Genomic DNA, 16,256 nt, shown 5'->3' with positions numbered 1-16,256 from the left:
TCATATTCTATAAGATCATATGTTTGTTATGTATCTTTAAAAAGTCAACTTTTCATGAGCTCAGAAAAACAGCTTTCAGCTTTGTGACAACGCATTTTCCATCTGATCCAAGAGTTTTTTTTAAACTGTTAATTTAGCTTAAAGTTAACCCACATAGTAACACTTCATCCTTCAATCTATCACAAACATTCAAAAACAACACATCTCACACGTGGTTTACACTGGAAGGGAAGGGGATGAAACATGTAGAGTTCCCACTGAGATGTAGTGGAGTGGAAATATTAAGTCCCATAAAATGGAAGTACTCAAGTTAAGTACAAGTACCTCAAATGTGTACTTTAATACAGTGCTTGATGTCCTTATATGGAGGCTGTAGCATTAACAGGGGGGCGGGGCTTCGGCTCCGTACTTTAGGACCGCGCGGACACCACCGCAGCTCCGAGTTTCTGTGACGTCAGGACAGTGCTGCTGCTGCTGCTTATCGGCAGGTCAAGAAAGAGAGATGGCGGCGGATGAGAACAGGTTGAAGCAGCGGAATCACAAAAACAGCATCTTCAAAGAAGGTACTTATACACACATACCGAGAGTAGAAATTATGTTACCGATGCGACAGATGACAGCGATAGGTTTCTGAATACGTGCCTCTCCACCGGTTGTTCTGTAGACGGTAATGGAAATGACACGTCGAATAATCGCCTCTCCCGCGGTATAAATATAATTTAAAAACATCGTAGTGACATTGTGTTTTTGAACCTAACGTTACATCGACTTATTCCCGCGGTGTGTAGTCACGGAGCAGCCGGTGTGGGGCGTCTTGTTTAAGCCGCCCAGCTTGTCCGTGGTCCTCGCCTTCAGAGCTGGATGTGTGTTTGTTGTTAGCCGATGAGCTAACCTAGCTGCTAGCCTCTTCGTGCTAGTTCTTTATTGTTCTGTTTAATAACAGCTGTTACGCGGCTCTGTCAAAAGCTGGCAAATTGCAGCTAACGCTAAGCTAGCTGCTGTTACCTACAGTTGGGTAACAACGTGGAGCAAGCTAACTTCACTTGTGGTGTAATCTCATTTAGGCTATCGCACACATCACAGGTGGATAACGGTATTTTTAACAAAACATGCTTGTGAAATTAAGCTGTGAGCTAACGTTACATAATTATAAGCCAGTATATTTACCTTAACACCAACTCCATAACTTCCCTCTCCTGTTGGCAATGACTAATTACCCCTTAAATCGACCTCATTTTAGGATTATTAGTCAACTCGCAAGTAGACTCTTGTTAGCTGCACGCCGTCAAACTCACTCTACCATATTCTGTTATGGTGTTAACTTTGGAGTGTTGTTGGAGTACGTTTGACTGGGTCTCAGCCAGTACTGCTGATCCATTAAAGCTGTTGAACACAGGTGTATGAAGTTTACCTGGACTACACAAAGCAGGTGCTGCTGCTTGTGGTGTTGCAGATGTAGAGAGCTCCATTGAGCTTTGTGTGGAGAGAACTGCACGCTATGTGCTAAGACCAAAGTGGGGCATAAACCGAGTCATGTGGTGGATACATGACTGTACTGGTGTGGTTATCCTCTTATTTAAGATTCACATTTTAGAAGTCTAAATCTCTCCAAATGGCACAATATTGCTGCAGAATGGAGGATTTTCACTAGATGCTGACATACAGACGTTTGCGGCTGTTGTTGTATGCCAAATGAAATCGGATATTTTCACCCTTAAACTAGCAGATTTGTGAATGTAGTTTGTTGTGTAATGTCTCTTCTTACACAAGGATTGGTAGCACTATAGGGCCATGTGTCAGATACAATGTTGGGGGACATGTAGAGGAGTCATTAATGTATCTGAAACTGTTCTGGGATAGTTATTGTCCTTTTTCCAGATCCACATTTTAAAACTCGAACTGTCCTGACTGTAAATCACAGCTGCGGTTTGAGGAAGAACTGCAGTTTTGCCTCATCAAACTTCAATCTAAAACTTCCAAATCTGAAGTTGTGTGTTTTTGTATTTTCATGAAGTCGTTGACCCGCACCCTATACGCGAGTGTCTTCCAGGGCCAGGAGAGTATGCCTATATCTAGTGAATGCAGTCAGACCAGCCTGTGTGCTGCTGACGGTCCCGTTCAGCACTCGGACGCTTTAATAACTGACATTTGAGCAGAACTCTGACCAGAGTTCTCTTCTCTGCTGTCGGGTGTAGTCTAATGATGCAGTGATTTGACCCCTGTTATGGAAGTTAACCGATGTGAAATAACTAGACAGGAATCCACTGATCAGCTTGAGCTGTTTGTTAAGCAGGAACATGTGCTTATTCACCTATGAAGTGTGCGGCGTTGCACTTCGGGGAATGTTGAACCATCGTACCAGAGGCTTGAAATGAAATGTACTCGAGGTATAACCCATGAGATCAAATCTGTGTTTGACAAAACAGGCATTTAAACCTATTTTTGACAACTGCAAATCTATCTACATTTGTTTTTTAAGCAAGCATGAGTAGCTATGATGCGTTGAAGTGCGTGTCCTTAAGTCTGATACTCGCGAGTCACGTTCATCATCATCCTTATAGCCTAACATCACAAAGCGTTTAGGACCGTTTCAGCTCTACACTGCATCTCTGTTCTACGCTGTGGAAGTATTCATCCTCAGGCAGCTCATGTGTTCAACAGAGAGAGCGCTGGGACATCAAATTTACCGGATCACTGCTCCTCTTAAAAGCCTCAGTTAAAGAACGCATCACCCAAAAGGAGTCCCAAAACAGTTTTTTTTATGTGGACTTGTACATTATTTACGGCCTCTCCTCCGGATGATGTGACTGTGTTGCTTGCCGGATGTGGCCGTGTTTACGCAAATCTTTGCAGCTTGTTTCAGACCAGTGAGCTAGAGATGACAAAACATTTTGTTTCCCTCTGACCTATCGGATGAGTTGATAATCCTCCTGAAATATCCAGCTTTCTGTAGGTCGGTGAAGTGTAACTGCTGCCGTACAGGGAGAGCTGAAGGCCGTACTATTCCTCTGTAGAACAGTGACTGATGGCTCCGTCTATTTACTGTAAACCTCCAGACAGCTCTGCCATCCCATAATGGCAGTGATTCCTTCCTCTCCAGTGAAGCTTCACTAACTGGAGGAGGTCAGGGAACTTTTTGTTTTCCCGTCCAACAACCGCTGTTGCTTCTGAACATCAGAGTTTATTGATCCCTGAAGGGAAACTCGGCCATCATAACTGCAGCGTGCACTCTGATGCACTCCACTTTAAAGTGTTTTTAATAGAGCTGAGCACCAAGGTGTCAATGAAATATCTTTTTCTGTTTGTCATGACAATTTATTTATATTTTGGAAGAGGTTAGGAGACATGTCCAGAACAGCAGTCGCGTTTTTCCACCTCAAAAACCAGACGTGACGAATGATTAATGTGTTGGGAAGGGTTTTGTTCTTCCGGTCAAACTTTACCCGCAGCTTTCCCTCTCAGGTGGCCACGGGTTTGACTCCGACACGTCCCCGATGAGGCACCAGGAGGCGGAGGAGGAAGCCGACCTGCTGGAGGAGGAAGATGTCGGCATGGCCCGGCCGGTGCAGATCGTGGTGGCGGACGAGGAGGAGCACTCGTTCTCGCTGCAGGAGGAGGCGCTGGAGCGGCTGCTGCTGCAGGAGGAGGTGCGGGACCTCCAGGTGGTCGTCGTCTCCGTGGCCGGAGCTTTCCGCAAGGGCAAGTCCTTCCTGCTGGACTTCATGCTGCGCTTCATGTACAAACAGGTAAAGGAGGTCTTGTTAAACACGTCTCTTCTGAGTCAGTTCATAAATAAAAAAGTGTTTCTAATAAATATCCAGTTCTGCCTTTGAGAATTTCTTGATCTTAGGGAGATTTTAAATTGGGCAAAATGTCACGAGTGAGTTTCTATGTACTGTTACTGATTTACACACACACACTGCGCTCTGCTGCTGTTTGCGTTCCTGGTTAGATGCTGAACTGTATTGTTGTCTCAGGGTACTTGAACGCTGTGCAATGACAAACTGAAAATGTCTTGAGTGAGACTCGTGACTGAGTTATGGGTTCGTTTCAGTCATGCATTAAAGCTCATTTTTGACAAAAACAATCCCAACTCGTGGTCCACTTCCTGTGTTTCTGTAGCTTCTAACTCTCTCCATCCTACATCAGTGGATGCAGTCTGCTCAGTATGTTGACAGACACGTTCAGTAACTATTATAACTCAACGAGGACTTCTCTACTGTCACCAAGTATCTTAATCCAACACTTGCACGCCCATGTGTCCTCTGAAAGAGTTGTTTGTGGCTGTGGTCGTTCCTGCGGCCTCTACTCCCTTTGAAGAGATCCTAACAGGACTACCCTGTGAGAGACCGAGGACATAAGCTGCAGTCCTCACTCTTACATTCAGCTGAAACTAAGCCGCCTTCAACTTGTTTCAACATAATCTATGTGGGCAACATGCACCTCGAGGCGGGATTGTCTTCTCAGACATTTTCAGTCGTGTTTCTCTGGTGCTTTCCATCAAGTTATAAAAGATCTGATGATTAGATTAGATGCTGGTATCAGACTGTGTTGTTTGTCTCCATTGTTACAGGAACTATAGAAACAACTGTCCTGGTTTAATCTTGACAGTCATGTGTTGGTTATTACCAGTGAGGCTTTGATGAGATTTCATAAGAACAGGATCAGTAGACGTTTGTCAATGCAAAATGAAATCGATGACGGTATTCATCATTTCATTGGAACTCCTTTTTGGCTGAGAAACAAATATTGTTTTGCCGTCGCCTTCCTGTCATCGAACCCTGCGGCAGAAAATCCCGGTTCTGTTTGAACCGGTGACCACGGAGTGCACGTGTGTTGGTCTGTGACCCGACCTTTGGCCGCGTTAATCTACGGTAAGCACCGAGGAACATTCCGGAGGGTTTCACGAGGCCGTAAAGAGGATTTCAGGTCGACACAATGGCGGCTCTGTGACCGGGCCTCCGCAGAGGTCACTGCTGCTTATTCTACACATAAACGCCATCTTTATGCATAACATTAGCCTCGCCCACTCAGGTCAGGTCATGGTAGGGTTGTTTTTTTTTTTTTTTTTTTACACGCAGGTGTCGAGGAGTGAGACTGTTCAGAAGCTTTTTCACGTTTAAGCTGATGACTACGCAAGTATTAATAATCATAAGGGGTGGATGACGATGTACATCATGAGAAGATTTGTCAACTGTCAGATTTTTCTTTTGTTACCATAGAAGTTAAACCTTTCATATGTATTGGTTTGTATTGTAATAACGTTGCAAATCAGTGAGCCATATGATAAAGTATCTTTATCATTTGATTTACTGAATTACAGTAAAAGTAGAAACTTGTCTGTATCCCGATGTGTATTGATAACCTGATCAAATATATTGTCATAGACTGACGTAATTCATATTACTCTCTCCTACTAACCATCAGTTCTTATTCACTTCCTTCCTGGTACTCACTGAGATCTGTCGGTCAACATTTAACAACTTAAGTTCCTGTTTAAAGCTGCTGTAAGTTAAAGGACGGGTTCCTTTAAAGTCTGACTTAATGCAAAACTGAATAATATCTGCATATCTCTTCAAAATGCTACGTCTGGAATATCTAAACCGGATGTAAGCCGTTCACATGACCTGCATCAAATTCTGAATAGTAGTGGACTATTGGTGAGCATTTAAACGTAGTCCCAGAAACAAATGGAGGACAAAATCTGACCAGTAGCTTTCAAAATAAGATCAAGATCTCTGCAAGGTGATTTCTACCAGGTATAGAAATAAAGTGGAAACTAAAGGAGGGAGGAATAAAGAAGGAATGGATAAAAGCATTTTTTTAGTACATAAAATAACTAACCTAAAAACCAGGATAGCAAGGAGAGAGAGAGTCTGTGATTTTCAACATAACGACCTCCTGTTTGACAGTAAATGTTGTTCATCACATGAAGTAAACAACGTGCTCTCCACATGTCATTTCATTCTGGATTTGAGGCTTAGATTGTGAATGTAATGTTATCGGAGCAGGAACCGTGCCGTGACCTGTCCGCCCTCCTCTTGTCTCTGTCCAGTCGGATTCGTGGGTCGGCGGCGAGGAGGAGCCTCTGACCGGCTTCACCTGGCGAGGCGGCTGTGAGAGGGAGACCACGGGCATCCTGGCCTGGAGCGAGGTGTTCGTGGTGGAGAAACCAGACGGCTGCAAGGTCAGTTCACGGGCCGACCCCAAGCGAGCGCCCCCTGAACGCCAATTTGTAGTCTCATTCACTCACCGAGCGAGAGAGCGCTTTATTCTTCTGAGTCACGGCGGTATTGTTCTAAACCACAAATGCACACATCCACACTTCCACATAAACTTGCGGGAAGGTGCCGGATTTTAAGTGAACGCAGCCGAAAACGCGCTTCGTCCTGCTGCAGTGAGGTCTGTGGGACTCCGTACGACGAGGGGCGGGACAAAGCGGTGGCGTTTGACCTGCGAATGACAACCGGCTGCACTGTCTGCTTACTGGCTGGTTGTCACACCTCCACATGGGATCCAAATGCTCTTTGCCGACGCCCAGAAGAGTCCTGAAGACAGCAAAATGGGAAGAAAAGAGAAAATACAGACTGAGCCTCAGACACCGCAGCACACTTGTAGTGGGTCATAAGTGATGATTGAGAGGGTTATATTGATATCGGTCTGTACATTGTTTTTTAGTTGTTGTTGTTCTTGCAGGTTGCAGTTCTACTAATCGACACTCAGGGAGCGTTTGACAGCCAGTCAACCATCAAAGACTGCGCCACCCTGTTCGCCCTGAGCACCATGACCAGCTCTGTTCAGGTCAGCTGTGATTCATAGTTCCAACTGTGCCGTTAGGAGACGAGAAGAGTCCTGTGTGTGTGTGTGTGTTTACGCATTTTAAAAGTGATGAAGGACTTAGTGTGATGGCTGACCAGGTGAATAACGGGTTGTGTGTGTGTGTGTTTCAGGTGTACAACCTGTCCCAGAACGTCCAGGAAGACGACCTGCAGCACCTCCAGGTCAGTAATCAGCCTGCAGACTCCATGAGCATCGAGTAGAAAAAGATTATTTATTGGTAGAACTGTAAAATGTATCTAATAATTCGAGCTTTATGTAACTCCCGATGACATGTGTGCAGCTGGAGGGTTACTGTCTCTACCGCTGTGTGCACCACAAAACTACCGTGCAGCGCGTACATTTGACCGCCAACAAAATGGTTTATGTGAGACTGATCGACAGGTCACCGATCAGCTGGCGTCTAAAAACAAGAGGGGCGGTTCCTTGGTGGTCTTATGGATCCTTTATTGGGTTCCCTTTGGTCTGTCACTCATGTGCATTTCAGCCATGTGTGTCAAATCCTTTTTGCACCACCTCTATCAAAGCTGTCTCTGTGGTTTTTGTTAAGATTGTTTAACACGTTTGGGTGAAATTAGTAACTGTTTGTCCAGTTCAGGTCAGTTATTATTTCCTCCTGATGACGAGGCCTCTGACTGCTCTCACTGCCTTACAGACCGGCTGTATTTTGATTTCTAGTCCAACAGATTAGCTGCAGCGTTTCTGTTTTTAAAGCTCATCGTCTGGTGAGTGAAGAGCTCCATATCAGGTGTTCGTGATGTGTTCAGGTCAGGATCAACTTGCCGAACTAAACCCAGCAGCAGGCTGCCATATGAGGCAGAGAGCCTGACGGGAAGTCTCTCACCGTGGAAAGTTCTCTTCCATCTTTGGTCCCAAGTTCTCATCACGCCGTCAGTCAAACAGTGAGGGCGGGGTCTTTTGGAAAGAAGCGGCTGCAATGAGGCAGCAAACATCAGTCAGGCCAACTCCAACTGAGCTTTTCTTTCTTTTGTATACCAAACAAAATGAAATCTTCATATCTGCAGCAGCTCAAAAGACTGTTTAGATGGCCGGTGTTCAGAGCAGCAAATGGAAAAGCTTTCATGGACCGGATGAATCAGAAAGACACGAGCACACATTCGTACTCCACTAACTGAGCTTCATGGCTGTGTTGTGATATTTGATTCGATTTTAAGTGGCTGCTTGTTTTCTCTCCTCAGCTCTTCACGGAGTACGGACGACTGGCCATGGAGGAAGTCTATGAGAAACCCTTTCAGGTGTGATCTGCTAACCACGGTCCTGTCCTCATTATAGTCGGTTAGATCTTTAGAAACATTCTTTACCTTCTGACACGTGAGAAACGCAGTCTTCGAATGACTAAATGACTTTCTTAATTGACAGATTCTCTTCAGTTTTAAGAAACGTATCAATCACCACGAGCTTGATCATGTCCACCGTCTTAGTGTGAGCTGTTTTAGATGCTCCATCTTAAAGGGATGGTTCAGGATTTTTGAAGTGGGGTTGTATGAGGTCCTTATCCATAGTCTAGATGGCGGTACCAGCACAGAGGCAAAGGCCTGTACTGCTGCAGCAAAACGTATTCCAGCCACCAAAACTTTTTGAATATTTTCACAGCTTCACCTTGCCGTCGGACCGCCCTCTCCAGCGGCGAACTGAAGCAGTTATTTCTGCTCTCTTCAAAGCCACAAGACTCCATTCACAAAAACAGTAATTCAACCTCACACAACAGGGGAGTTGCTTGTCTGCCACAGCTGCAATCAGTTGGTTCGTTTGTGTCATTGTGTGACTTTGGTGAATCCGAACAAACTATGGGATGGAGGCAGCGGTAGACCAGAACCTCCCGTGTTATGAGAGGTAAAATTACTGTTTTTGTCGAGTCAAAGATAACTGCTTCAGGTCGTCGTTGGAAAGGGCTGTTAGACGGCAAGTTAAAGCGGTGAAAATATTCTAAATGTAGCGTAAACTTATACTGAATTAAATTTTTTGCTGCTGCCCCAGTCCACAGCAGTATATTGCTTGTTTCTCCAAACTGTGGGGGGGGGGGGGGGGGGGTGCTGACTGCCATCTATTGTGGTAATATACATAAGTACCTCATACTACCGCACTTCAAAGTATCCCGTACGTTTATGCAACTCTTAATTGTGTTGCAAACAAAATCTGAAGCTGGAATACTTTTGAATAAGTGCTCTTGTTCATTTTTTTCAATGACCTGTGACCTGTGGTGGATCCTGGATCAATAAGCTGAATGTGTCCCTCTGTTCAGAGTCTGATGTTCCTGATCAGAGACTGGAGTTACCCCTACGAACACCCGTACGGTCTGGAGGGAGGACTGAGCTTCCTGGAGAAGCGGCTGCAGGTTGGTTTCTGGCCTCCTGGCGACGTATGCTGTGATACCGAAGGCTGATTTTTAACATCTCCAGACTGATGATTGTTGTCTGTGATCAGGTGAAGCAGAACCAACACGAGGAGCTGCAGAACGTCAGGAAACACATCCACTCGTGCTTCTCGAACATCGGCTGCTTCCTGCTGCCGCACCCTGGCCTCAAGGTGGCCACCAACCCTCACTTCGACGGGCGGCTCAGAGGTGAGACCTTAGCGCAGGCACGACTAGTCCGGTCAAAACAAGACCGGTTTTGTGATGCCTGCTTTGTTTGTGTGTGTGTGTCTCAGATATCGATGAGGAGTTCAAGAAGGAGCTGGTGAACCTCGTTCCGACGCTGCTCTCTCCAGAAAACCTGGTAGAAAAAGAGATCGGAGGAGTCAAAATCACCTGCAGAGAGCTGCTGCACTACTTCAAAGTGAGTTCATCCTGATTGAAAGCTCAAGAAAAAGCCAGTAAGTGGACCTTGAGTTGGGAGTGTTTCTCTCATAATTAGTCTTGCAGATTTACTGAGCTCTCTTCGGCTTTTTATTTGGTGGTAAACTGGTCGTGAGTTCACATCTCGGATAACATCAGAATGTGAAGTTTGTGTCTTTTTTGAATTTTGTCTTTTTGTAAATGTTTTTTATGACCCCAGAGAGTTTAGACTCGGACTCCTGATTGTTTCTCATCTGTCCGTTGTGTTTTCAGGCTTACATGAAGATCTACCAGGGAGAGGAGCTTCCGCACCCCAAATCCATGCTGCAGGTCAGCTCCGCTCATACACAATATAATGAAGATAATGTTGCTGTGGAACAGCGCCGCCTGCTGGACAGTTTACATCATGAGATTTATTACAAAGAAACACATCCTGTACATCCTTTTTTCAAACCTCAGAACTGTTTTCTCTGTATTATTATCGTTCTTCTCACTGTGGCTCAGACATGTTTATGTACGAGTCGACACATTTATGAGAGTAATATATATTGTGTTTGCAACGACTGTGTATCCATCAGAGCAGACCGGAGCACATCTCGGTTCTCGTAAAAAGACTGTTTATCTGTAATGATGTGTTGACTCAATTTCTCAATGTTGAATCTGTTTTCTAGGCAACAGCTGAAGCAAATAACCTTGCAGCTGTAGCCGGAGCCAAAGACTTGTACAACAAAAGCATGGAGCAGGTAATGCATCACACACTGGATGTCAGAGGTCCAGGATTTGGTTGATGAAGTACTTTCAGGTTTTTGATGAGACCTTGAGGTGTGCGATCTGGTTCCGTTTGCAGGTCTGCGGCGGAGACAAACCCTACATTTCCCCAGGGGAGCTGGAGCGCCGTCACGCGGAGCTGCGTCAGGCGTCGGTAAAACAATTCCGCTCCGTTAAGAAGATGGGCGGCGAGGATTTCTGCCGGCGCTACCAGGAGCAGCTGGAGGCGGAGCTCGACGTGGCCTACGCCAACTACGGCAAGCACAACGACGGCAAGAACATCTTCTTCGCCGCGCGGACGCCCGCCACGCTGTTCGCCGTCATATTCATCATGTACGTGGTGTCGCTGGTCACGGGCTTCGTGGGCATCAACTCTGTGGCCACGCTGTGTAACCTGGTGATGGGCGTGGCTCTGACGGCGCTCTGCGTCTGGGCTTATGCCAAATACTCTGGAGAGTTCCGCGAGGTCGGAGGAATCATCGACCAGGTGGCTGAAACCCTCTGGGAACAGGTGAGAGGACGGGCCTCGTGTGCTTTCACCTGTCTGTGCTCGCCTCTAGTCTTCCTGTCAACCCTCGTCTTTGTGTCCGTCCATCTGCATCTCTTTAGTTTCAGTCATCAGCGACTCTGAAAGCTCCTTTTAATCTACTGAAGCTGTCTCTTCTAAAAAGCTGAAGTGAGTGAATTTCCATGAGGGTTATTATCATAAACTAAAACAGGAATAAGCAGTTAATATTATTGTCGTAAACTAAATACAAACTATATCCTTTAAGAGAATAAAACTGTTAATTGAATTCAATTAGCTGCTTCTGAAAACGCATCATGTATCATCTACCTGAATGCTCAATTAGTGAAAAATAAATTATAATTTGTAAGGAGTAGAATCCTTTGTTGACTTAATGAAGCTCTTATAACAGACTAATGGTGAATAGATCGGGCAAATTGAAAGATTTCAAACCAACTAAACCTTGTGGGGGAAAAAAAACTACATTTTGTAAAACAACGCTTTAGTTTTTTTCTTCAAAGCATTTGTGACTGAATTCAGCCGTTCTGCTCTCCTTTTAAAACAACTAATGGAAACTTTAAACTGATGGTTGATTCACTACAACACATTTGTCAACCTTCTCATTTTCATCCTCCTCTTCCTCTAATCCTTCCTCTTTGTTTTTCTCTCTCAATGCCTCCAGAGGACTCCACGAAAGGTACGTTTTAACAACCTGCACGGGTCCCTTAGTTTGGTCCAGTTGCAGAAAAAGATCCTCAAACAATTTAAGGACCTAATAATAATAATAATAATAAGATTTCTTTTTATTCGTCACGTGACATCAGCTGTAGCTTCCTGAATGTGAGCAGAAGCATTTTTCATGCTGCTCAGCTTCAATCCTGCAATCATTTATATTAGGAGTCCACTGATCCCACACAGTGGATGAGTCATGCTGTCAGTACTGACTTCATCAAACATATCTGATAAAACCAGACGGGCTACGGTGGATTGATCTATAGACACGGTGCATCCCAGGTCAAGGGACGCAATGCTAAAAGACGTAAAGTCAGATTTATATACGAGATAGAACTGTGTGTCATCTGCATAACTGCGAACAAAGTGAATGTCAGGATGACAGACTTCCAGAAATATAACTGGGCTTTATGGAAACAAAATGTTCAGCAGCTTGTTCTGCAGTGTTAACAAATGTAATACAAACTGTGAAAACACCCAAATTGTTCATTTTAAAGTACAGTTAAATAATCCTTTTATTTTCCAGAACCATCAGAGTAAAAGCACCCCTCCTCCTGACCTCCTTCTCCTCCTCTTCCTCCAGGTTTTCTCCAAACTCTTCGAAGTGGCTCGGAGTCGAGTTCCGTTGGGGAGCCTGATCCCGGCGCCGCGGCCCCGGCTCGCCTCGAACAACAACGTCAAGAAGAAAAACTAGCGGCACGCCATCTCGTTCCCGTCACCTTTATTCCTCCTCTCCCTCACCTCTCTGCTCGGTTTTGAAACAACGTTTTTTTTTTTAGGACGGTTTGAGCCGTGTAAATGAGTTTTTGTTCTCGGACCGTAGATGAAGGTTCCTCACCGTGCTGGCTGTAGGTTTAAAGACTCGCCGTAGACCCCGGATGAAGCAGTGTGATGTATTTTATTATTTGTCAGTGGGCGGGGTTAAGGTATTTATTGGTGGGCGGGGCCATTTTTCAATCACAGAGTGTCATCCTAAGTGTGTGTGTGAGGCAAACGATTCCCATTTATGTGAATGTATGAATGAAGCGCATGACCACAGACCCTCCTCACGGTTCCCCTCCCTCCTGTCGTCTCCGTCAGGTTGGTTTCTGTCGCTGGGCGGCGTCACGCGGAGTCGCAACCAAAGTTTACAGCTTTACTCATAGGAGGCTCTCAGACTGAGCGGACTGACAAACGGGCAGGAAACTGCAGCTGACCCAACGTTTTTAGGACTTTGAAGAAAAAAAAAACGGTTTCGGGGAAATTTTTACAGTTTTTGTTACATAACCAGAATCACAAACTCATGGATGCGTCTCTACGTTTCTGTGCAGGCTGAGAGTGTGTTGAGCAGTTGGACTGGTCCAGTGGGCTCCACTCAAAAGTAGACAAACACGCCTCCAGATGTGAGGACGTCTTCAACTCTGCAAACGTGTTTATGGTCGTTTTTAAAATGAAATGAAAGAAATTTATCGAGAGTGGGACACAGTCGAAAGCTCACAGAGTAAATGTTAGCTTAGCATTACTCGGTTTTTCGTCTGGTTTTAAATTTACTCTGCTGTGGGATCAGAAAACAGGAAGTGGCTGTGATCAGTATATCATATTTCATCTTTTAAATACTAATATGTAAGTACAGAAATGACGTGAGTGTGTAGTTAAGTCCGAGTCCACAGGAGTTAAATTGTGGGCAGTTGTTTCGAGCTCCTGTGAATTTGCTACATTATTATAACGAATATCTTTTTATACAAACAATATTTTCACTCTGCATTTTCAAAAACATCAGAAGACACATCTACGTGTCATTGAAGCTAATCGTGAGTCCAACTCATTTCAAGTGAATACACAGGATCCAGATCCTTCGACGGGACTCTTCCTCCAGCAGAAAGTTACCGTTTAAAACCAGACGGCCGCGAGTTTGTCCGACTCTGTGAAAGTAGAACTGTAAGTAAAATAAGCTAAATTTCCCCCAAAACCTGCTGACCCTTGACGTAGCAAGCTGAACGTTGATTTGATTATCTTTTCCTGATTGATCGTTATTTTCAGTGTTAAACCTTTTTGTTTTTATTAGTTTTACACACATTTCTGGGAGACGTTCCGATGGATCTCACGTCTGGAGTCGGACGATTGGGAACTACTTCTTCACTGATGATTTATCATTCCGCCACGGCTCCAACTTTGTACTTAATTTATATTGATCTCCAAAAAAACAAAAGGAGTAAGTAAATACTATGAACTGTTCCTCAAGTCTTCAAAGATCTCTGGATTATTTTGTGAGATCATGCTTCTAAACTTTAACCTGGTAGTTCATGATGAAGGTCTGACTGCCGGCGTTTCAGAGAGTCAAGCTTTTAAAATATATACATATATAAATATAAATTTCCAGTTCAGCTGAGACCTTTTTGTAGATGATATTTAATTCTGTTGTTTAACTTAAGTGTTATTCCCTCGCTGTCATTCCTCGTCTTTGTTTTCATTTCGACGAATCTGAAGGACTGAACCACCTCATCTTGTTTTTAAAGCACCACACGTCGTTTAGTAAAACACTAAAGATCATTTCATCGCCCACATTTAAATATGAACACTTTTTAAATCCATAAATCGGATGAATGAAAGGTTCATTCCAAACATCAACGCATTGTCCTATTTTCTTCATTTAAATATCATTCCATCCACAACAAACATCACCACTGTGTGCTTTTTGTTTTTGTACAGTTCAGTTTTTTACAGCCTCATCCACACATAGGGCATGTGTATGAAATATATACATATATAAATATAAATTTTCTAGACCTTTTTGTAGCTGGAAGAACAACGGTTTGGGTGGTAGACCAGATTCAGCTCACTGGATGTAAAGGAATGCTTTCGTGATTTGTGGATATGTCTAATAAATTCCTTTTTTTTATATATATATTTGTAAATTAATTTTACATGAGCACTGCGATTCCACCCCCTGCTGGCAAAGAGTGTTTATAATCTGGATTTTTTTTTTTTTTTCTTTGTCTTCTGTTGCTTTTAAAGTTATTTTCGTTAATTTATTTTTCAATACAATATTAAACCAAACTCCTACAACACAGAGTGGTGTCGTCCAGTTTTTGAATGTTTTGTTTTTATTGTGTAGTTTTCTGGAGGGATATTTTAATCCCTACAGAGGACGCTGTTCACAAGGTCATGTCTAGTTGGTACCCCACAATACGCAAAAGTCTTGCGGGATGTTAAAGGTTCGGTATCGACATTGAATGTTCAAGGGTAGCCATTGACCTCCAATGTTCAAGGGAAAATCGGGGCCAAAGTCGTGTAGTGTGAACGAGGCATTTATCAAAGCAGACAAATTAATATAGAAAGCAAGCTATTAAGGTAAAGTAAGGAGATACTAAATCAATAGATTCATACTTTTGCGCGATGCTAATTTACCCATGGAGTATTTTGGTGGTAAAATATTGTCAGGGTAAGGTTTTAGCACGCTAACGGAGTATATTATGCTGACGTTAGCATGCTTGTAACAGGAATGCCTCTTATTTTGATCGTCTTTCCTGATTTGTGGGCATTCTAAGGTTAATGTTAACATTTTTTAATCTCTAATCTTTCTCGACAACCATTTCATTGATTTTGATTAGACAGAAAATGGACATTAAACGTTCGTAACGCTGGAGATGTTTGTATAAAAAAATAACACGTTAAAAAAAATTATAAATAATTTTAAAAAGTTTGCGGAAGTTTCCTATTTTGTGTGTATTCAAATGGTTTTACAAATCTTTGTGTTTCAAGTTAAATTTTTGACCGTCAGGATTTTTCAACATTAATTCAGAAAACAGTGTTTTACTTTTTGTTTAAAATCAGTCCTATTCCTTTTTATGCCGTTGGACAACTCTTTGGTTGTTTCAAGTTGCCTTTTAGATTGTTTCTAGAATCTTATATATTATCACTATTCAATTAGCTCTGAGAAATAACATTAAAAAAAAAATGTATCGTGATTTAGTTTAAATCTGGTTTTATCTATTTATATTTTTCTGTGACTCTGTCACCGTTTTTAATCTTTAGTTTAATCTGTTTTACTTTTAATGTATCGAACTATGGATCGTTTATCCAGTTACTGATCATAACAGTTATAACTAACTTAATATTTATTTTAGAGACATGTTTAAAGGAGATTTAAATATGTCCCCTGTGCTCATTAAAAAGATTAACTTGAGTTGATCATTCAAGATAAAGTTATATCTGCCGTTAAATATCTCCTAACATTCACAAATACCCCTTAATCTTCATATATTCTGAGTTACGCAATCTAAAACGATTATGCTCGAGTCTGCTTTTAATCTGTGATGCTAGTCATGTGTTTTTTATTAATGTCATCCAGCTGCCTTGTTTTTATTGTTATTGCTTTTATTGTTTGTTTTTATCATGTAAAGTTCATTTGAGTACCCTTTAAAGCACTATACAACTAAAAATATATTATTACGGTTTCACTAAAAGACTGAATGCAACAGAGCAGATGCACCACCAGATGGCAGCAGAATACAAATTTGACTGATTTAAGAAGCCATCGTAATAACATCATTCCATAATCATTTGTAATAATAGAAATTACAGCAGAGTAATTATCTCTATACAGGTATTAATATATAGAAATAGTATAAGACCATA

General features: G+C 42.9%; 1 protein-coding gene across 5 annotated transcripts; it reads left to right on the top strand.

Annotated features, from left to right (window-relative positions):
* The first annotated feature begins 452 nt into the window (after nucleotides 1-452).
* On the top strand, nucleotides 453-14,686 carry LOC142949790 (atlastin-2-like). Of its 5 annotated transcripts, XM_076091621.1 has the most exons (15): nucleotides 453-563; nucleotides 3,463-3,746; nucleotides 6,056-6,187; nucleotides 6,697-6,801; nucleotides 6,951-7,001; nucleotides 8,037-8,093; nucleotides 9,101-9,193; nucleotides 9,283-9,421; nucleotides 9,508-9,635; nucleotides 9,908-9,964; nucleotides 10,306-10,377; nucleotides 10,482-10,913; nucleotides 11,012-11,078; nucleotides 11,590-11,604; nucleotides 12,223-14,686. In XM_076091621.1, exons 1-13 carry the CDS (start codon nucleotides 503-505, stop codon nucleotides 11,075-11,077), a joined length of 1,677 nt encoding a protein of 558 aa, XP_075947736.1. In that variant the 5' UTR covers nucleotides 453-502; the 3' UTR covers nucleotide 11,078; nucleotides 11,590-11,604; nucleotides 12,223-14,686. The 5 variants fall into 5 exon arrangements, with proteins under 5 accessions (XP_075947736.1, XP_075947734.1, XP_075947735.1 ...); XM_076091619.1 differs by lacking the exon at nucleotides 11,012-11,078; XM_076091620.1 differs by lacking the exons at nucleotides 11,012-11,078; nucleotides 11,590-11,604.
* Nucleotides 14,687-16,256: the final 1,570 nt, after the last annotated feature.

This window comes from Anarhichas minor, unplaced genomic scaffold (assembly GCF_050575085.1).
Source record: "Anarhichas minor isolate MPS153535 unplaced genomic scaffold, ASM5057508v1 ptg000014l, whole genome shotgun sequence".
Classification (NCBI taxonomy): Eukaryota; Metazoa; Chordata; class Actinopteri; order Perciformes; family Anarhichadidae; genus Anarhichas; species Anarhichas minor.
Note: the sequence above shows the minus strand (reverse complement) of the source record. Positions and strands in the feature narration are given on the sequence as shown.

Excerpts from the sequence above, each read along its gene's own strand:
- LOC142949790 (XM_076091619.1), top strand. The coding sequence starts at position 503 with ATGGCGGCGGATGAGAACAGGTTGAAGCAGCGGAATCACAAAAACAGC. Across the intron at positions 6,802-6,950 it reads CCATGACCAGCTCTGTTCAG|GTGTACAACCTGTCCCAGAA; the intron begins GTCAGCTGTGAT and ends TGTGTGTTTCAG. Across the intron at positions 10,378-10,481 it reads ACAACAAAAGCATGGAGCAG|GTCTGCGGCGGAGACAAACC; the intron begins GTAATGCATCAC and ends TTCCGTTTGCAG.